The following is a 22,667-nucleotide window of genomic DNA, read 5'->3' as shown; positions in this document are numbered from 1 at the left end:
AAAATAAAACATTGACAATTCATTTTAAGCTTCTTTTATTGAGGTGACGGCTTGGCTTTGCCTTGATTCACACAGTAATGGTCATTTACAGTGAAAGTATTACAAAACAAAATCGAGCTGACTGACAAAAAGAAAAAATCCTACATTTCAGTGTGATCACAAACAACTGTAACGATCGGTTCTTGTACTCGTTGCAGAAGAATTCGGTTGATGGTGCAGAGAAGTGGAACTACTCACACTGTTGCTTTTATCGTCTGTTTTCAAACATGAAATCGTTGTTGACAGGGTATCTGCAGATTCATAGAAAGTATGAACAATTCTTAAGGCCTTTTTGAGAATTAAAGTGTTAATTGAACTCAGAATGGAAATAGATGCAAATAATTTGAACCCCAGTTTAACTTTATGTCCCTTTAAAAAAAAAAAAGATTCTGATGTTACTGATAAGTTTAACTTAAACAGCACTCAAAACGTAACACATGGAGTGAAATCAGCAGATACCAAGTCCGAGCTAACAATATCCTTCTGACCCACTCCCTCTACTGGCCATATTATCTTTATCCCTTTTATTCAAGCCATTGCCTCCATTATAAGAATGCAGTATGGACGCTTCAGGTTCAGTTCAGCACAGATTCAATGTGCTTGTAATTTACAAACACCTGATATCTGGAAAAAGAGGGGTCATTCTGAACCACATCCAGGTTTTTGTCTCCATTTACTTTACTTGCACTACAATACGTTTGATAGTTGGCATCAGTGCACATATTCGTTTTCTAAACAGAGTTCTTATTGAACAGTTTTATGTTGTATCTTGGTGGGCAACCTACAAATGCACGAACATCTAAACATCCCATCAGTTTCACATACACACGCTCCAGGGACCACGCATGGATTAACTAGCTATGCACTGACTATGCTGAATGCTTATAGTCTATTTACCAATGAATACAGTGAGGTGTATACATTCATATAATACAATAGTCGACTCCTTCCTAATAGGCAACAAAGCATATGAACTTCAAGTGGTGATTGTCCATTTAACAAAAAAATACAAACTATTCTTCTGTCAATCACAAACCAGCAGTTTCACTCTGTTTTCTCACTTTTCAGTATCATTCATTTCATTACAGCATTCTTAAAAATATAGCCTGTTCATGCCAGTTTTGGCCAAATCTATACATTTTCATACAGTATTAGCAAGTCTTGTCTTTACAGTATTCGCAGTTTTTACATCCTTTCAATGTACAGTTTTCGCACAGTTCTGCCCATCTGTAACGGAAGAACCAAGTGTTGAGCTTTGGAGGTGTAAAAGTGCTACAGAGAACAAGTACTGTACTTTCTTTTTCCTGAGCATTCTAGAGAGCTACCATGAGTGAGTTTACTGTCAGTGCTAAGCAGCCTACAATGAAAACATCCAAGAAGGTCATCACTGTAGTGTCCGCTCATACATTGCGAGTCAGAAGATTCACATTCAAAGCACTCCCTTTAACTGTTTTGTATAAACAATAGGAATATAAAAGTCGCTAAACACGTTGTTCATATATAGTCACGTATACACTCATTAAATCCTACTTGATGCAAATTAAACATCATTGGTGGCTGAAAGAAGCTCGTATTATTTCATGTTACTGCAAAGTGCTGCATGCTCTACAAATGCATAGCTGATATGTTACAAATGTTTAGCTTTTTCCCTACACAATAGTGTTTTTCTGTCAAGGAGAGCGGCGGTGAGTGATGATAGCCTGAAGCTTTGGTTGCACCACGTATCGAATGAAATGTCATCTTGCTAGAGAAGAAAGATTTCATAAGAGTAGATCAACTTTCCACTGAAAGCAGCTAAACAAGCAGCAGCAGCAATAACAGCGTGTTCGACTACTGTTCTACAGCATTGTGCAAAGACTTTAAAGCAGTATGAGAAGTTAGCATTTACACTTTTGTGGTCCTCTGTACATGTTATTGTCTGTGTGCATGTGTACTTATCAGTATGCTTCTCCATATGGGCACAGCGAGCAGCTGTTTCCTGAAAGATGCTTCTGATTGGGGATGAAAGGATTGTAAAAAGACTTGATTCTTTTTTTAGACTGTTGTTAGAGATTTCTGCCGAGTCAAACTCTCTGTAGCACCGAGCTATTGGTTGCTAGGACATAATATAAGCAACCAGAAGCAAGACAGAAGGAATGATATCTTGATTTATTTTTAGCCTGTCCCTGGTGAGCCTCACCTCAACCTTTGAATTGTTTCTGAACCAGACCAACATCCTGTTAGCTCTCACACCTAGAGGAGTATCATATCATCACGTTCTCATTTCCGTAGCCCCATAGTTGAGAATGTGTTTTAGCATACTGTAATCGGCAAAGCTGCTATCTACTGACACTATGGCAAATCTGAACCACTTACATGTGCCATTCTGTATAGGTAATGCACTGTTATAGGCTGCAATACAACAAGTATAAGCGTATATGCCTCTTACAATCTTAATATGCATCATCTCAAAGCTCCATGCCAGTGTGTTTGTCTCTTCGGTTTGTTGTTATGAACACCAGTTTTGTTACAGTGATCTGGATTTTTGTCACACTGGGTTAGTTCACTAGTTATTAGATGTGTTCACTGCTCAAACCCAAAACAGATTATAAACAATAAGGTAAAAAAATGGCTCCCTTTAAAGATTGTTATCAAAAGGTTTATCTTGGATGGCAATACAGTTAGACATTGGTAGCTTCAATTAGTCTAAATGGCTCAGGAAATCAATAAAAGAGCTAGAAAACATTTAACTGATGTCCCAACTGTAACTAAAGATCCCCTAAAATCCTGATCCCACAGTGTCTAATCTGAACCCAATCTGAATAAACTATTATGCTAATCCAGATTAAGCTTGCTTTGATGAGGCACTTCAGTATTTCGCCCTGCAATACAGTGTGAGACTTGTTGACTACTCACGCAACATGGGGCTTGTTGTGAACTTTTAACCCTTACCAAAATACGTACTATATGGAGCACCAGCTGTCTGATCCAACTCAACGGACTCAAAACAAAAATATAAGAAAACAGAACAAAGGAATTAGAAAAAACTGAAAACAGGTAACTGTGGTTGTTGTAAGTGCTATTTCCCTCCTCCCAACCCCTATTCAAACCCCACCCCTATGATCCCAAAAGTCCTGTGTTTTTAGTCGCTCCTGAACTCTTCTTCAATTTCCGGGAGGTTCTTTTTTTCTCTCCTCAGGGTCTCGGTCAGCGGCCTGGAGCTGCTGGGGGAATCCAGGTTCTTGGGTTCATTGGTGCTGTAGCTGCCCTTCTGCTGATAGGCATATACATAGATGCTGTACAGGCCTCCGAAGAGCAGCAGCAGCGCCAGGATGACAATGACTGAAGGATAAAAATAGCACAGTCAGAGTTAATTTGCAACTCAATGAGAAAAGAGGTGCTTCTGGAAATACTAATGAGGAACAGGCACTGTTTGACTGAAAACTGAACGTGTAATCTATAACGTCAGGTTTTTAGTCCAAACGGACACACGGAATATTTACTGCGACTTAATCTTGCAAATTATTTTTCTGCAACATATTTGATGCCACTCTGTATTTAGTTATTTCCTTCACTTAACATCCAGAATGAAAACAAAAGCAAGAGCAGAAGTATTAAAAAATGAATCCTAGATGATCGTTGACTGTGAGTCTAGGTTTTCAGCCCTTTTGCAGTTTTATGTTCCCCTGCATTTGCTTTGGTTTCCTGTCACACTCCAAAGACATGTGGGTCAGCTGAGCTGGGGACATTAAACTGCCTGTAGGTGTGTGCTTTTTTGTCAGTCAGTGTGTCCACTGTGTAATGGACTGGTGAGATGTCTTGAAGCCTTTGTGCCCATATCCGTTGGTCTCGGGCCAGCAGATATGCCGGCCCTTGGGTGTTCATAACTCCAATAAATCAGAATCAGATACAGAACAGTGTTTACTCTAAACTAGGTTTTCACTACAATGAGGTGGATATATTTGAAGTGAAGGAAAAACACATTTCTTAACTATTGTTGTGACAGCATTTGATCATGAGCAATATTGCTTTATCAACTCCTTTTAAAAAAAGGGTGACAATTCTCACTCATAACCATTTTATCCTGAGCATTATATCAAACAGAGTTGTCTGATAACCAGCAGGGACCATTGTTTGGATGATTGAAAAGCACACCAATTTCATGCCCTTGATTAGCATAATACATCTGAATGTGAATGATCTATTAAAATGAAGCCTCTATCAATGATGAGCAGTAAGCTGGGCCCATGCAGACTAAATATAGCTGATCCGGTAAAGGTCTCAGACAGGGATGGAGCAGGGACTCTCTGTGCTGCAGTTTAATCCTGAGGCTCCAGCCTGTCCTGCTCATCGGGGAGAAGGGCTCTAATTTTGTCCGTCATCTTTAATACTTTACTGCAAAATGCTCGTCTGCTCTCAACACTCCTCTTGTAATAAGGTGCAGGGATATCATGGGGATTATATAGTGGAAGAGGTTTATTAAATATTGATGTTTTCCAGAAATCCATAGGTTTACAGAGAAAAACACATTTGTCATTCCAGCATCGGTTTCATGTCTTTCATATGTTCTTTTTTAAATGATCACATATCGTTTCATATCAAAATGATGAATTACACCATAATCAATTCATATAATATCATTAAGAAAATCTACCATGTACTGCACAGCTTCAATTATATCCCAATATGTTTTTATTGTGTCAGAAATATATTTTATTTTATTCGATGGCCTGTTGCCTTTACATAATTGATCTAACACTATTGCAATACTATTTTGGCCATTGATTGTATTGTAATCAGGGAATTAAGGCTTTATGTATTGGTAATGTTATGTACTCATTGTAAATCGTCTATTGACTTTATGTAGCATATGCAAATGTAATCTAAGCATGTATAGACATTAAAGGAACCTGTCTTTACGGATATTAGTTCACATATCTTTTGCAAAGACAAATAGGTCTATTCTACTTGAATTAAATGTATTAATATACTCTAGAAGATTAAATAACATAATCTGACCTTGACTGAGTCAAATATAATCATTACATTACATGTTACTTGTTAGATGCTTTTATCCAAAGCGATTTACAAAATAATCTCCTCTATTAATGTATTAGAAATGTCTTGCTGTTTATTTTTCAACAAGTATGATTTTTGGATTTTGTCCCACTTGCAATACATTTGAGACTGCAGTCAGATTAAAAACCAAAAGCCCACATTGGACCCTCACAACTGGGCTCAATTAAGGATAAGAAGATTGTGTGTGTGATGTAGGACCTGCCTCTCTCTCTCGTTGTCAAACAGCATAAGGGCAAAATGCATTGCTTCCAAATTAACTGAATGAAGTGCAACATTTTAATTTACTGGCCTTTTTTTTATTCAGTAATTCAGAAACAAGCAGATATGCAGTATTTATGTAAATAGGGCAACGTCTCATCAGAGAGAAAAAATGTAATCTTACCTGTTATCCAAAACAGGCCCAGGTCATCATGGATGTAAATATATTCTGAAAGGAAGAGGTATACACATAAGTGGATGAACATCAAATAATATTTGTTTTGTACTGATGTATTATGGGACATAGAAACTCACCTATGGTGGTAAACCAGGGGTCAACCTCCCATGGTACATAACCCAGGATAGGAGGGAAGGCGCCACAGTTGGACTCAGATACGTAGCCTTGCGTCGTTACGGGAGGATCCGTTTCATTAGGACGGAAGAAGGCCTTTAAGGGCGCGTAGACGTTGTATCTCACCCCAGATATGCAGCCTATGAAGCCTGGAGAATTATGCCTCTGGATCTCATAGTCAATGTCACCAACCTCTGAAAGGCGCAAACCAAATTAGTTTTGTGCGTTATACATGTTTGTCTATTTATTGACCTAGAACCTCTGATTTGTTGTGTAGGAACCCCCTTAAGTACGAGATTCTACATCTTAACGTTTCTTTCTGGGATAATACATTTCTGCAAAAACAATAAACATATGGCTACTTGTTCTCATCAACATATATTTTAGACATTTACCCATCACTCTGCCCATGAACATGGACTTTGGAGAGTCAAACCTGGCATCCTCCACTAAGGTTATCTTTTCCACTATGGGCTCCATGTAATCCACCTGTGGACAGATCAAAAAACAAAAGGATTCTGTGACCTTTAGAGACAGCTAAGTCGTTTCTAGTCTTTAGGCTAAACTAAGCTAAAGGTGAACAGCAGTCTATGATTCCTCATGACACCTTATTTCATTAAAAATAACATAAACCCAGGCCAGGGTTTACACAGTTAGAGCAGTGGCAGTATTGACCTGTGTTTTGATGGTTCTGTTGTGTCTGGTTATGTTGACGTAGTGGGGGTATCCATCTGCCAGGTTACGGTGAGTCAGCTGGTACTTGTGTGTTATGAGCCCCAGCTTATACCTCAGATCTACACTACCTAAAGGGAGAAAGGAAACAAGATATCAAAAGAATATAATTTCCTGTTAAATAACTACTTTACAGCAACTTTTGTGAGCATTAGAGTTTCTAGTCAATGTTATAAATCTGATTTTTTACATGTGCAATTCTACCAGCTTAGCACATTACTTCAAATAGTTTTTGAGTTGCTCCTACCATCATTTTTGAGGATTATAGCAATGTAGTCTTGGACAAAGGAGCTGATGTAGAGCAACACAGCTGGCTTGTAAACGGTGCTGAAACTGAACTCAATGTCATCTGCTGTGTCATTGTAGCCGAGGCTGAAGTTGTCGTAGTGCGGGTCGATCCAGTTGGCCCACGCTGCTTCGTCTGTTATAGGCTTCTTTCGTATGTTGTATTTCAGCCACGAGCCAAGCTCAAAGCTGGCTCCAATGTCTTAAAAAAGATCATTGCCAAATTAGATATCTGTTGAATCATATTGCTGCAGATTATATCAGTTACTATGTTATGTGTCAGGGCTCTGGAGAAACATGTATGAACTCACCTTTATGGCAGTAGAAACCATCAAAAGCTGTGTTGTTACAGTCACAGGTGTAGGAAGCATAGCCCTCTATACACTGGCCACAGTTTCTGCATGGTATGGTCGCATTGAGACACTCTCCAGTACAGTTCCGCCTTATACCCTGTTCTTCATTTACTTTCCCCTCTAGATCAAGAGTAACCCCGTTCATTCGCAGCCCTCGAAGACACCCCAAGAACGGTCTCAGGGTGCGGTTAGCAGCACCTAATACAAAGAAAACTTGTATCAGTAGTTATTCTTATTTACTCAAATTCAGAGTGAACATTATATTCAATTTATGTCATGACACATTTTGAAGTTCACCTCAGGCAACCTACCTACTACAACAGGATGTGTGAACTTCATGGTGACGAAAGTCTGACCTGGAAAACGCTTGACAGCCCAGGGCTGATAATCAACCTTGATTCGGGCCAGCTTCACATTAAGCTCAGCCTGAACAAAGTGCCACTCGTTGTCATTGAGTGGAACAGGGGAGTTTAGTGTCACATTTACAATGCCATCGCCAACCATAAAAATAAATGCAAGGTTATGGGTGGCTGGAAGAGAAAAAGACAGAAAGAAAATGTTTTAATAAAATATAGAGATTCCTCAATAAATAAGATGAGGAGAATAGAGGGTATGCACTGACGGGCTGAGCAGTAAAAGCATTATCAAAACATCATATTGCAACCTGGCTTATGGTAGTAGGGTAAACTGGGAGAATTATAGTAAAAATAACACATATCTACTTCAATTAAATGTAGTTGGACATGTCAATGATCTTTACAACTTACCAATGAACCCACAGGTTCTACAGCAATGATATGTCTAACTTTCTTGTTGCTCTTGCTACAGCAGTTTTAACCATTTTCAAAATTGCTCTACTGTTGAGAAATGAAGTAACTAAAATCATCTGGCCATTTTTTGTCTATTTAGGATGTGTTTTGTTAGGATTTGCTGAAACTCAACACTTAACTCAGTGACTTTCGCCTACGTTGACCTCATTTGCATACCCTCTATAGCTCCAGTAACAGATTATTCAACTCACTATTCAGCTCTAGTCGTATAAAGTTTCGAAGTTGGTCATCAGAATTCTCCAAGAAGACGCCGTGGTCACGATAAGTTTTGAAATGGAAGGAGATGTCACAACTGGAGCCCGGCCTGAAGGTGGGGAAGGTTATGTATGTGGGCTTGGTGAAGGATATGGTGTTCCAGATGTTTCCTTTGGAAAACATTCAAATATGTATTAAAATAAACAACTCTAAACACTTTCATAGTACTGAACATCACTGTTTGAGCAAACCCCATAAAATGCAAACTCACTGTCGCCATGGCAGCGAAGAGGCCCAACAGTGTATTGTGCTTCTGAGCCGGTCCTGTTGGTGTCCCCGACCACCACCTTCCTCACGGGCAGATGGTCTCTCCAGTCCAAGTAGCCCTTATCTGAGTACCTGTAAAGACATAGTGTGGACGTAAAGACTAGCTTGTCACTGTCGCAGATACAAGTTAAGCCTGCACAATGTGTCCTTCTCTCACCATTGTCTATAGTCAGCATCACAGTTGCATTGAAACTTGGGATCGGTGCAGGTTTGGTTGATAGCGCAGCCACACTTTTGGACCTCTCTGAATGTTCCACCCCAGTAATAGTGACTCACATTGTCACGACCAATCCAATACCCAAAAGGTCTTCCATCTATTTTGAAATAGAAAAGTTGTGTTAGCTTACTATTTCCTTGTTCTTCATGTGCAAACTACCAAATATATAAATGGACTAATCCAACTTGCTGGGGGTGTTGAGGAGACGGGACTTGTAGCAGGAGTAGTCGATCCACTGCTCGCAGTACACGGAGGTGTTTGCTAGAGCAGATACTTCATCCCAGGAGGCGTTCCAGTAGTTGACATTTCCGATATATGGCCGGTCTATTGAACTCCCAGTCACCTTGGTACCATCCACACGGTCATTTAGAATCACTGTCCAAGCTTTATATGCTGTAAGGAGGCATGACAGATATAGGTCGTGGTGATTACATTTTAAAGGAGAAAGATGGAGGGAATATTAATGTAAGAAAAATGAAAAGAATGTAAAGCAATTGAATGTGAACAGAAAGGTGGGGGAAAGAAAATGCATACTTTTACAACACATTCTGAGATAACTGCTACTCTTGTTTCATAAAAACGTCTAATTTCCAATTAAATGGCAATACTTTTGTCCACATATTTACATTACAAGTACTCAGTTTTGTCACTTCTGCTATAGAAATACATGTTAACAATGTGTTTAATTTAGGGCTGTCAAGTTAACGCGTTAATAACGCGTTAACGCAAAAAAAAAATTAACGCCACTAATTATTTTAACGCGATTAACGCATGTGTATTTTTTGTCCTCGGCCGCCGTAGTTTCAGAGCGCATCGAGTGTAAAATACCATCGACAAGCTGATGCTGACAGCCCCGCTCCTGCCGCCCGCTTGTGGCAGACCACACTTCCACGCTCACTGGCAGGCCCGGACTGGCCATCGGGAGGACCGGGAGGGAGTGTGTATGTGTGGCGCGACTCGCGCGAGCGAGGCACACCTTACGTGTTGTTGTTGTTAGCATCTGGTGCTAGCTAGCTGCGCTAACGGATATAAGGAGCTGTTTCAATGACATTTCGCCGACAACTGCGCCGAGCACTTGACTTTATGCAGGTAGCCAGACAGTGTGACATTGTACGAAAAGTCAGCACACTCAGCACGGATAGTACGCGCAACATTATTGCAGCGTCCAGGCAGCTCCCATTCGAGCATATATGCCTTGAGCAGCTGCACATAGCTCAACGATCCATCACAGTGTCTACACACACACACACACACACACACACACACACACACACACACACACACACACACACACACACACAGTATTATTGTATGAGAGAGGTTCCAGGTTGAATTGAGGCGAATATTTGTAATGTTCAGAGGTTGTTGTGTTTAATATTCATGAGAATATTTGTCATTGTTCAAATGATAATAAACAAACATATAAAGCATATTTGTCCACTCATATGTTGATAAGAGTATAAAAAACTTCCCTCTAAGGTACATTTAGAACAGATAAAAAATGTGCGATTAATCGCGATTAACTATGGACAATCATGCGATTAATCGCGATTAAATATTTTAATCGACTGACAGCCCTAGTTTAATTAAAGAAAGTATAGAAATACAACCACAAAAAGCGGTGATAACAGTTGATAAGAATAAACCATTTAAAGGAAAGAAGGTTCTTGGTTTTGCTGTTCCATACATCTATTTCCATAAAACAATTCACTTCATTTTATTTTTCTCTTCTCTCTTTTTCTCAACCTATAGATTTAGCTTTCTTTCCATGTGTTTGGTCCCTCTGTCTTTGGACTGTTTACAGTTGCTGATATATGGTGGTTTAATGTCCAGCCAATTTAGTGTGATTTTTGATTTATTGAGGCTATTATAATATGATATTTATCTCCTTATATTCATCATAATGGATGGTTGTAACGTCTTCTGTGACATTGTCCTTAACTGCCCCCAATGCTTTTTAACACCGAACAGAAATTTAAAAGAAATCCCATGATATAACATTACGTATTTCTCATTACAGGAACATGATAACCTGACATTTTCACAACAACCAGAGGATTCGGCACTGGACATACAGTAGGGCTGATGGAGCTGTATTTTTTTAAGTGACAGTAATAACTTACACTTCATTTTGCAGTACACTTCAAATGGTTTCAGAGGTCCACTGAGATCAGGATCGATGGTGTAGTTTCCAGACCAATACTTGCCACTGAGTCTGTAGGCCTCGCATGACTCTTTATAAACAGCTGTTGTTTGAGAAGCGAGATGATCAATTTGTTATTATTAGGAAGAAATATGGAAGGGGCCAAGTGTAATCAACTGTAAAGCAATACTTATTACAGTGGAAAGATTGCCAGCCAGCACTTACACATGTGACACACTTCTCCTTTGTAGCCAGTGTTCTCACACACACAGATAAAGTCATCCCAGGACTGGATGCATCTGCCTTCATGTTCGCATGGATTTGGATTACATCTGTAAACCAAATATATGATTATACTCTATATTTTGGTGTTACAAAAGTGAATCTAACACACTTACATCATACATTCTCTATTTTCTCTGTTGATTATTTCTATTTTAAGAGACTTCGGGTGAGGTTTTATGACATGAAACTTTAGGTGACCTAAGCATACCTGCCTTTATGACTTTGAAATTAAATAAAGGCATACACCAGAAATGAGCAAAAATCTAATATTGTGCATCCCGGCCTGCTATTAATAAAACTATATCGTTCTTGTATACTAGGTATTTTAAATGAAAGAATATTTCTTACCTGTCAGCTATGCCACAAGTTCCCAACAATAGCTCAGCATAGCGCCCCCACTGCCGTTGCAGAATAATGTCGATATCAAGCTGTTCATTGTCTATAAAGATGTGCTGCATGCAACCATGGAAGCGGTTCAGCTTGGTCTCACACTTCCTTATTGTGTTATTCGTTTTGGGACAACCTGAGCACAGGAAAACACATTTAAGAATTGGATGGTAAAGATTTGTACGTTTATTTTGATCCAACATGATCCACTCACCTCCAAAGAAATAGCGGTCTCCTGTTCGGATTGTGAAAGGGTTGGTGATCTTTAGTGGAGAGCCCTCCTCTTCATCAATTGTCAAGGTCAGTAGGTTGTCTCTGGCTGCCAAATCCACTGTATGCCAGTAACCATCATTTAGCCTGTAACCTAGAAATTAGAGATTGCCTGTCATGCTATGTTTCTACAATCAGATTCAGTACAGAGATCACATGCATACTCATTCAAAACCCACCCGCAGCAAACTGGAGTTTCTTTTTGCCCGGTTGGAATATAGTGACGTTGATCTGTCCCTCGCTCAGGCCTAGCTCAAGGGCACCCAGGTCATCAGCAAATCGTGTGAACATAAGCAGCCCAGTGTAGTCCCATGAGCGGAACTTAAACTTTACAAACAAACGAGGCCTTCTGAAGTAGCCTGGCACCTGCAGGTAGTTGTTGGGCCCGGCAAAGGTCATCGGTTTGAGCAGAATGTCCCTGCAGGCATAATGCATCTTTTTCTAAGGGGGAGAAAAAAAGATCTGACCTCAGTTACATTTAAAACATTTCCACTGACAAAGTAATGTTGTTTCACTACAATTAATGGTGATCTCCATGTTTTGTATACCTTTCGAGGGATGCGGATTTCAGGTTCTTCTCTCTTGGCCATGTAGATGATGTTAATGCCATTGATGAAGACGTTTTCCAGGCAGCCCAGGAAATTGGGTGTAGTGGGCAAATGAGGCAAATTTTGCTCTATGACACCTCCGACATATAACTAGGAGAGAGGTAGAAAATCAATAATGTATTCTTGTATTCTTGAGGCACATGGTCATCATCATGAACCATTCAAATGAATACTCCATGTAAATGCCAAAAGTAAGACCTAAAGAGGTGCTATTATGTTTTGGGGGGTTTTCTCTTGTGTTGATATGAGGTACCTGCGTATCCAGATCCAGGGTTGTAAACTCTCCTTTACAGATGGCTGTGACTGTGTGACTGTCCACTGTGAAGTTGACCTGTCGACCTACGCGCTTGATGGTAACATAGTGCCAGTGTAGATTGTCAAGCAGGCTGCCAGCAGTCAGTGTTGTTCGACCATCGACTTTATGTATTATACTGCTTCCTAAAAACCAGATGGCAAGGACAGGGGGAGGTCAATAAAGAAACCTACAGTATGCTCAAGGTATTATTGTAGAACTTTTTTAGCGGATGTCATTGTCTCATAGGCCAATATTTTTTCCGCTCATAACTCAATAAGGTCTCTTTCAACAAAGTACTGGAGCTGTACCTAGGCTGATGTGCAGGTAAAGACGGCCTCTCTTCAGCTCCAAGGTGAGGAGGTCTCCTTGAATCCCCTCACTGTGTAACAGCAGACCATCCTGCTCCAGAGTCTTGAAGTTTATGGCAATGTGGTCGTTTTGTGTGCGGTACCTCTTTTCTGGGTACATGTACACCACTGAGTCATCGCCGTTGTACTGTAGCACATAGGAATCTGCAGACAAAATATCCCAATATTACTAAAGAGGATGGGATGTGTATATATAGTCTTGTGTAGCACTTTTTAAGGGTTAAAGGATTGTCTGAATAAATCCATGGCACTTTTCCTGGAGCTCATCAGATGTGTTTGCATGGATGTTCCAGAGTAAGATTAATACTGAGCTTAGTCATTTATTAGTAACATATTGTGGTGTATTTGGCACTTACATTTTGTGGCATAATACGTAATACGATTAAGAACTTGGATTTCAAAATGTCCCTGGATGTGAATCAGAGAAAGTAAATCCCTGGGTAGAGAACATCAGTCATGTTTTACCATAAGGGCAGCCGTACAGCTCCAGCCTCACGCCGATCTTCCCTCCGTTCTCGGTGTTCCACGCCTGAGGCAGCAGACGAATGTGTTTAGCAGTAAATGCGTAATGGAAGACATTTCTCCTCAACTGATAATAATTCCAGTTTGCAGGCATCGTCTGCAAACAGAAGAGAGCGGGACACAAGGGAGAGAGTTATTGAGTTACTGCAATGGTGTTCACGCCTTATTAAGGGGCTGGAGACGAACTGATGATGAGATTAGCTTTGTCATTGTTGAGAGAGATACTATGCTGTGCTGTCTTTGTTTCTGCAAGGGACAATAAATACAAAAACACCCATTGAAAGGAAAATCGGCTGTTTAGATTACATCTGTCTCGTTAATCCTCTCCTCATCCCTGTTACAGCCCTCACCCCACCCTCATTATTCTGGCTCAGAGACACCTACAGAGTTTCCTCCCTCCATGATGTAGGGGGTCCAGGAGTCCGGTCGGTCTCCATAGAGCAGCGTGTACTTGGTGATCCAGTCATATGAGTTGAAGGTCCCCTGGGTGGCGATGGCCACTAGTCGGTACTTCCTGCCCAGGTCTACCTGCAGCCATGGCTGCCTGTCCCTGGGGGAGGGGGACCAGCCACTGCTGCCTGAGGGGGGGAAAGAAGAGCTTTTTATCTGGAGGCAGTGTACTAAATATGATACAGCTGTCTTTTTCCCAAGACTAATACAAGCCAATAGGGAGACGGCACAAACGTCATTAGACACATAATCAGACTACATTATTGTTGATTAAAAATGTTTTAATCTCATATCAGGACTACAGCAATATGTTGGCTAGTCTACATTAATTGAAAGCTGAGTTGAACTACTTAAAAAAACTAAAATGTTGACAATTTTCATTTACTAATACTTTATTAGAATAGTTATGGTTTTCCTTGACTTATGAGAGTAAAATGCAAATACTTTTAGTTAATTTAAGATTAACAAAATAATACAGGATAATGTTAATTATACCCTATAAAATAACAAGGGCATTTGACACAGGGCGAAGACTAAGAAAAATAAAAACATTTGGACAAGACTTGTGATTTTGCAGATAACACAACATAAAGCTAATGTATAGCTACTTGTATCCAATGAATAATATTGTGGGCTATATATATCTGTAAGCAGAGTTTCTAACTAAAATCCCACACATTCACTATAATCGTTGCCTCAACTGCTATTATGTAATGTGAGGTCAATATCCTTTGATAAAGTGAAAGTATATACATATAAACAAATAGTAGATTATCTATATGTTCATAACCCACAGGGAGTTGAATAAGTCTCTATTGGTAGCATACAGATGCTCGATTGTTGGAATACTCTTTTCTCACCTTTGGCACTCTAACTTTTTAAAGCGCAGGTGTGACTAATAACATTAATGTGCCTTGACATGTGAACCGTGACCATAGCTGTTATTTATGCTAATAGCTACACTCGTGCTTTTCCTGCTGTGATAGGTCAAAACATCTGCAATTAGAAAGTTCTGTGAGGTTAATGGTGTGTATCTATGGATTCATTTAAACGACTTACCATATAATTTGGCAAAATTGGCAGAGTAAAGAAAGTTATATCTGGAGGAGGCCAGGAAGGAAGAGGCATAGAGCCCGGTGATCAGTGGATCAACACATTCTCCTGCAGTGACAATAAGAAAGACGTCAAGGTCAGAAGTTATTGCAAAATATTTGTCATAATGCAGCATTCACACATTGCTTTCAAAATGATACAGTTCTGGGCAACAAAGGCTGGCACAGCCGCACAGCTCGATGAGAGAAGAGCATTTGAAGTTTCATTAGAGGCTAGTGCACGCTCCATTAGACATAAAAAACAAATTTGTCCGGAACCATATACATTTAATCAAAGCGTAGCACAAAGTCTTTCTGCTGGTAAAGTTAAACAGATAGTGAGGTTACAGATTCATGTTACACAGTAAAGCACAGTCCCTAAATAACCTTCTTATTAAGTGGTGAACCAAGGCTCATAAATCTGTCCTGTGCATCATCATCATTTCTTCATGGGATGGGTGGAACGAGCTGTGAAATATCACACAGACAACTTCTGATTATGCATGTTATCTCTGAGATAAACTACTGTGAATGTCATATAGGGTTATGCAACACCCCCTATCTATTTTATAAAGAGGTATGGTCCTGTGTTGTTTGGTGTTGCAGACACAGAATACAAATGTTGCTGCGTCACATGAATGTCTTTGTGGGTGTGTGTACGTGCCTGTCAGTGTCTGCATGTCGGTATTTTCTCTAGTTCCTCTATAAAACACATGCTGTTTCATGGGCAGTAAAGTCAAAGGCAATCTAAGGTTGTCGCTTTGTCATGTTGAGTTGCTATTCTGCATTATGAGACTGATAAGACCATAGCCATCTGCTCAGACTCGCTCTCCAGTCCATGGCTAATAAAACTGACCATAATTCTACCTAATCCTGCCTGTGTCACTGCTGGGGATGAATGTACATAGTCCTCGCCCCAAGCTGCAAGAGAAGCACTGTCTCATTTTAAGAGGTGGAATATGCTCTCTAGCCACAACAGATTTAATATAGATAGACTGAAACAGATGGGGTTTTACTTGAGTATGAAAGTAAGCAGATACAAATAAATTGCAATGTTTTAATCCACAGAGAACCAACTATAATAGAAATAAGGTAAATATAAGCTGTTCCCTATCCAACCCTCATCTTCCTCCTCCCTTATTAGTATGATCTTCTCTTAACACTTGGAGCTGTTAACCGATAAGCAGATGTTTTGTCATTATAATTCCTTTTCCTACAATTGCAGAGGTCACGGAGCACAAGAAAAGTCTAGAAACAAGAGCAGTTAGCAGAATGTGTATGCGAGCTGCAGATAGAGAGAGTAGAGGAAGGGTGCTGCATAGAGTCTAATTTTAATTTACTTTGCCAGGCTGGGAAGATTGAGTGATCATACCAATTCATGCAGAGAGTGGAGAACTTTTGTCAACTGCCTAACCGCTAATCTTATATAACACATGAAACATTCCAGAGCCATACACAATACAACATGTTCTGCCTCATCTGGTGAGAAGGGGTAAATCAAATGAATTCTGTCACCTTTCGTGCAAGGACACGCTGCACATTGGAGGTAGTGTGCTGAGCAAGGGAAATGTGACCTTGACTTTCTGCTTCTGTCTGCCTCCCTAAGAGGTTTCCTCACCATACTGAATTTCCTGCTACTGTATACTGCGGATACTCTATGAAATATATCTGCCGCCTCACTACTTCTCTGTAGAGCCATTTGTAAAGATCCACTGCTCAAATGGCTAATCAAACAAAAATATTTAGTAGAAGCTCTGCTGCACTTACACAGGCAGAGTCAATTTGCCACTAATGGCTTTAAGTGTATTGATCTGTTTTACTTCCTCAATCAGTAGGGTAAAGGAATTTTACTTAAAAATGTGGAGAGCCCCATCCTAGACTGCAGCAGGTTAACCCAGGCCACTCAGCAGCCCCTCCTCACTGTCACGCACTCCACCCCCCCACTGATAAAACACCTTGCTTCTTCCTTCGCCCTCTCTCTTTATCTTTATTCCAACTCCTAAAATAATCCACTCTTTCCTGCTCTCCCTGCGTCACACCTCATACTCTCGCTTATCATCTTGCTTCTTTTTTTTTACTTCTCTCTGCGACTCTCTCCTGGAGTGGGCGTTGTCATGATGCAGCAATAGCTAAAATGTACCTATAGCCTGTGCAGAGCATCCAGTCACCAGGTTTTCTCCCCTGACAGCCAAAGCCCCCCCCCCCCCTTCTCTGCAGAGTAGTCTCTTTCTCCATTTATCATTTAGGGGCTGTGGGGAACAGTGTGGCTGCATAGAGCTCGAGCACCACTCTTGCTGAATCATCAGTCTGCTGTAAGTGTAGGCTGGTCTGTCTGGGCTGACACATCGTTACAGCAGGTTACACATATATATGCAGAGATGCACCTCCTCAGCCTGTCACTAGCCTTTGACACGTGACCGCAGGGGATTCAGGCAGAAAACCCTGTATGTCTGAATGCAGATGTCCAGCAACAAAATATCAACAATGCATCAGGATCCTGATGCAAATACTGCAACAGAACAGCAAAATGGTAGTAAAATACAGCAAGCTCTATTGAAGGAGGTATAATAAATCATTCATACCCAGGCCGGCATCACAGTGGGTGGCGTCAGACCACTGCCTGAGATATAAACACAAACTATGCAGGGCATCACATTCCGACATAAATCTGAAATAAGATGTCAAAGATTCTTTGTCTTAAAGAAACAAACAGCTTGGTTTTGTCCCTTGATATCAATTCCCCTGACAGTCTCCTGATGCCTGGACTGCTTACCATGACTGAATGAACACAGCATGAACTTCAGATTTATGCATTGACATCACACTCTTCCACACGCACACACAAGTAAGTGAACCTCAGCCCCACCCCAGGCTGGGCCACTGTACTCTGATGCTCCATTTTAATCTGGCAGAACTCCTGTGCAATTCCACAGAGCAGATAAAATATTGGCCAGGCCTGCAATAAAGTACCAACAGGATATACAACAAGCCCACAGGCCATCCATTTACTGCATAGCATTCTGGGATCCAATGATGTTTACCAACAGCCAGTTAATTGCAGACTTTCCTGTTCATTCACTTTTTAATGCTCTTCACAATAACGTATGATAGTACCTTTCACTCACAGAATATGTGACATGTCAGCAGCATGGTGACATCATTTCCAGTGTCAATAACTGTACAGAAAAAGTGCACAATATAGTGTATCATTAACACAGTAATACTGTACACAAAATACAGTTGCCTATAGGAAGTCACATGACAAAGCATCCCTCCTTCCTGATCTTCAACTGATGCCAACATACTGAGTCATGCAATGCGCTGTTTTGGGATAGTTAAGAACCTGTGAAGTCATCATGACATCACTCATAAAGCTTATTAGTATGCATACAAGCTTTGTGATAGAAATGCAGATCTAACATTTCCCCTGATCTAATTTTCACCTCAAACACAGCCCCATCACTGCCCAACTAAACCCAACACATGACTGCTTGTGTTTTTATCTCCCTGCAGGTGAATATGAGCTCTTCGTGTGCACCATGCATCGATCTGTGGACAGGTGGCGCAGGGCTTCCCAAAAAAAGTACTGCAGTGGGCTGGTCCCACTCAGGACGCTGTGTCTCAACCGCTTCTTTAAAAAATAAAATCACATTTTCACCACAGAACAACATACATGATCAAAGCGATTTGATATTAAAAACAAGATAGACTCCCAATCATCATCGTGATTTGGAGAAGAAGTCGAGAGATAAAGTCGCACGCGGCAGAAACTTGCACGCTGGCCGAGGGAAAGCACTGCAATGCAGACAGTGCAGCGCGAGGGGATCACCATGCGCACCTTCCGCAGGACCGACGCGGTTATCTTCCACACTTTAGTTCTGAGGTCCCATATAATAATGCTTTACTGAAATGCCAATAGCCAACACAACCAGTGAATATAATGATCTGCACTTAAAGGATTTTCCCGCAACGTGCCCTTCAACGATCGCAACACCTCTGGCTACATTTTGCCCCCCGGTGGTATTTTCCACTTATAACCGAATGTTAACTTTCTCTCAAGCATACAATCAGACGTTAAACAATATGCAGATATGGCACGTATAAACACTTTAATACTATTCTAACAGCCGATAATAAATGAACAATTTCAGTTTCACAGGACTTACGTGATGAGCAATGTTGAAAACCCAAAAATAAGAGGCATATGCTCAGTATTTTGCAAGTCATCCTTCACTTAGGACACGTTTCTCCGTACAGGCTATCTTATTTAGATCGTAGATTGTTCTGCAGCATCCTCTCACCCCCCTTTGGCCCAACTTTAACTCGCGCAGCTCCAACTCCTCTTCCCGGGTTCTCGGGCAGCCTCTACCGGGGCGGGGACGCGCATTGGATGCTGGTGCTGATGCTGCCCTTCGCCGAGAGCGCGCACTTCTTCTTTATATCCTTTAATAATGTTTAATTCACATGTCCGTCATGGAATTCTCTGGCTCCGGGCGTGATAGGATTCAACATAATTGTAAACTAGCAGAGAGTTTGAAAGGTGGGAGTGGGTTTCTGGTGTGTCCCTCTCGCAGGATGCAGAGGAGACTGGAAGAAGGCAGGGAAAAAAAAAAAACTTTTTCTGTCTGCCACAGAGTGATAATATTTTTCCAGAACAATTAAGAAAAACGTAAGTTGTCTTTAACCTCCAGATAAGTCTTAAATAACTTGTCAAAACAGCAACTTTCCTTCTGGGATGTGGCTCAGTTCCATAATGGACTAAATATATATTCCTCTTCTCTTCTCAGGGCATCTCACATCGTCCTTTGGCACACTTTTCAAGGCTGCACACTGGAGTGCACTGCGCTAGTGAGGAGATGGTTAAGAAGTCTTTTGGTCCAATAACGTAGATCTGAATTTGTATCCAGAAATAGGATGGAAGTCCTTTATATGCCGCATCAGCAGCAGAACCGTATAGAATGCCAATCACAGCAGACCAGCAGGCTGCACAGGTCTACGGGTTGTTTGTCTGACCTTGTGCAGGTACTCTGTTCCCACCAGTGCATCACAAAACATTCATTTTAGAGGATGATGATGCCAGCTGTGCCTGAACTCAGACGAATCCCTGCACACACACACACACAACCACATGGGGTGGGGGCTGGGTGAGACAGTGGCAGAGGGGGATTTGTAGCAATGGGTAGCACATTGACCACAAAATAAAAAGGCTTTTGGGATTAAGAAGTGGGTTTATGGGGCTGCAGTGTGTCAGTGGTGATGTGAGATTGAATGCTTGGGCCAGCGTGGGATTTACCGTGTTTTCAATCAAATCAGATTGTCAGTTTGTAAGCTCCCTCCTGCTCGCTTCCCCCACCCCTGAAATTAAGAGTATAAAAATATATCTGCAGAAATAAAACAATGGCAACAGGAAAGAAAATACATGGGAGAGTAAAGTGGGGCATCAAATCAGCAAGGGAAACTAGCTGCCGATGTGGCCCACTGCAGAGGTATCTAACTGACTGGGAACAGGTGCAAAATCATTTGGAGAGGTCACTCATTTCTATAACAGTGAAGTTCAATATATCGCTAAACCAAAGCAAACAATATTATTTTTGTTCTGTATTTGGTTGTCTCTGTTAGACTAGACGGAATAAACAAATAGATATAAAACTAAATGTTTTCCTCTACTGACTGTTGCTCAGTTCTCTTCAGACAACATTTACAGTATACACAAACACATGCACCTAAAGACGTTGTTATTAGGCTGGATTGCCATCTGTTTCCCTAGTGACCTTTTTATTCAACCTTATAGTAACCATAGAGACAGGTTCAGAGGACACATAATAAGGTCTGGTTGGGGTTAAACCACACATCTGGGAGGAAAAACAACACAAAAGCTCAAGTGATAAACTGATTAACAAGAGCATCCAGAGACAGAATCCCCAGCAAACATAATGCAGGGTTCCAATGTCAACCTCTCTCACATAGTCCATTTGGCACCATGTTTGCTATAAAATATCCTGTCCTAAAATCCTCTTATTTTCGTTTTGTGAATAGTTCTGCCAAAGTGATGCAATAATTCCAACTATGCACACTGAAGGCTGAATAGAAATAAATCTCTAACACATTTTCAAATATGGAAGAACATTACAATAATTCACTTTATATTCAGTTGCCAATTTAACGGATACAAATGACATATTACTGTAACATTTAGGTGGAAAAGAACACAATTTGGTAGTGTCATTACCAGATTAAAAAGCTTGTGTACACTGATAAGTTACGTTTTAATGGATAACCATATAGCTGACAAATATGAATGAATGGAAAATGTGAATCATAAGAGGGATAAACCTTAATGCAAAATATGGGTTTTTCCTGAATGTGCATTTAGACTTAAATTGCAATTTGCAGATTGCAGCAGCAGTTTCAGAACCAAACCACAACTGGCCACTAGGTGTCAGATAAAGCTCAGACATGTACTGTATCTATGTTTTTTTGTCAGCTTACACCATTTGACTGAAAAAACTCTTTACCACAACCTATTCATTGTATAACTTTATTTTGCAGGTCTTATATTTAAAATAACCGTTTTATGGTTCAGAAATGTATGAACATGTACATACGTTATCAATAAATTGGCCAACGACCTTTGGTTTAATGAAATGAGAATGCCAGATTTGAAATATGATTTACTTTTCTTACTTTTGTATTTATTGTATACCTACTTTTAACTTGAAACAAAATCACACTCTGTGTCCTTCTCTAACGTGTTTTAAAAAAAACACCCACAGGTGGATGGACATGTGATGGCCTTGTTTCTCACAGGGTTGTTTTTTTGGAATCAGATTGTACTTTTGTCAGCCCCCATTAGCATTGTGTGTATTTTCCATAGGGGTTCCACTGTACTCTGCATAGGACATGTGCTGAGGGTACAAGAATGAAAACACACATAAACACTTCTCACACATAAATCGCCAAACCCACAACCACGCGCACGCAGACACTCACAAACAGGGGTCAAGACATGACTTGGGTCCAGATGTTTCCAAGAGATAATGCTGCTCTGTTTTTACGGATGAGTGACTTGTCATGAAGATGGATGAAGGATTCTGACCAGTTTTATATGATGAGCACAGGCTTTATTTATGTTTTTCTGATGTGTCAGACACAAAACAGCAGCAGGTCACGCTGATGGTGGCTATTTGGGAAATACTTGTCAGAAAGTGGAGAATTCAGCAAGATTGTATTCTGGTTGGACTCTAAGATAGTGGTTTATATTGGCCACCAGCTATGGGAACCTAATGTCCCCCTATACTGGTGCGTGAGCTGCTGTAAACAGGGCTATTAAAGCAGCTTGCTCTCAGGTGTCCTTACACTGGTATGACCTCCTGCTGGTGAAGGCCAATCTCAGCTGAAAATAAGCCCAGCTGGGGAAGCCCAGACTGGGATCCCACCTCTGAAGATCTCCCCCCATTGTTAGCTCAACTGCTGTGTCCAAGACAGCTGATACAACCTGTTTGACCATTCACACTTCAGAGTGGACTCTCCGACAAACTCAGTTTATGACACAGACCGCGGGGGGTTATGGGAATGTTACAAAAACAAAAACTTCTGCTGAGGGTCTTTGCTTTCTTTCCAAATTGAGAGGAAATTGATGACACAATTGCAACCACATTGTGC

At 40.7% G+C, this 22,667-nt stretch overlaps 1 protein-coding gene across 1 annotated transcript; it reads right to left on the bottom strand.

Moving 5' to 3' along the window:
* Positions 1-18: 18 nt before the first annotated feature.
* cntnap1 (contactin associated protein 1) lies at positions 19-19,529 on the bottom strand. Its single transcript, XM_034143890.1, has 24 exons — positions 19,172-19,529; positions 14,974-15,075; positions 13,849-14,042; positions 13,408-13,561; positions 12,883-13,086; positions 12,533-12,717; positions 12,220-12,369; positions 11,851-12,112; positions 11,616-11,765; positions 11,363-11,537; positions 10,955-11,061; positions 10,710-10,832; positions 8,776-8,979; positions 8,527-8,683; positions 8,314-8,441; positions 8,039-8,212; positions 7,329-7,547; positions 6,976-7,215; positions 6,627-6,866; positions 6,323-6,450; positions 6,043-6,136; positions 5,611-5,841; positions 5,480-5,524; positions 19-3,360 (listed from the first exon to the last, which is right to left on the bottom strand). Exons 1-24 carry the CDS (start codon positions 19,230-19,232, stop codon positions 3,161-3,163), a joined length of 3,927 nt encoding a protein of 1,308 aa, XP_033999781.1. The 5' UTR covers positions 19,233-19,529; the 3' UTR covers positions 19-3,160.
* Between the last annotated feature and the right edge of the window lie 3,138 nt (positions 19,530-22,667).

Source organism: Trematomus bernacchii, unplaced genomic scaffold (genome assembly GCF_902827165.1).
Source record: "Trematomus bernacchii unplaced genomic scaffold, fTreBer1.1, whole genome shotgun sequence".
Classification (NCBI taxonomy): Eukaryota; Metazoa; Chordata; class Actinopteri; order Perciformes; family Nototheniidae; genus Trematomus; species Trematomus bernacchii.
The sequence above is the reverse complement of the archived record's forward strand: the minus strand, read 5'-3'. Positions and strand labels throughout refer to the sequence as shown.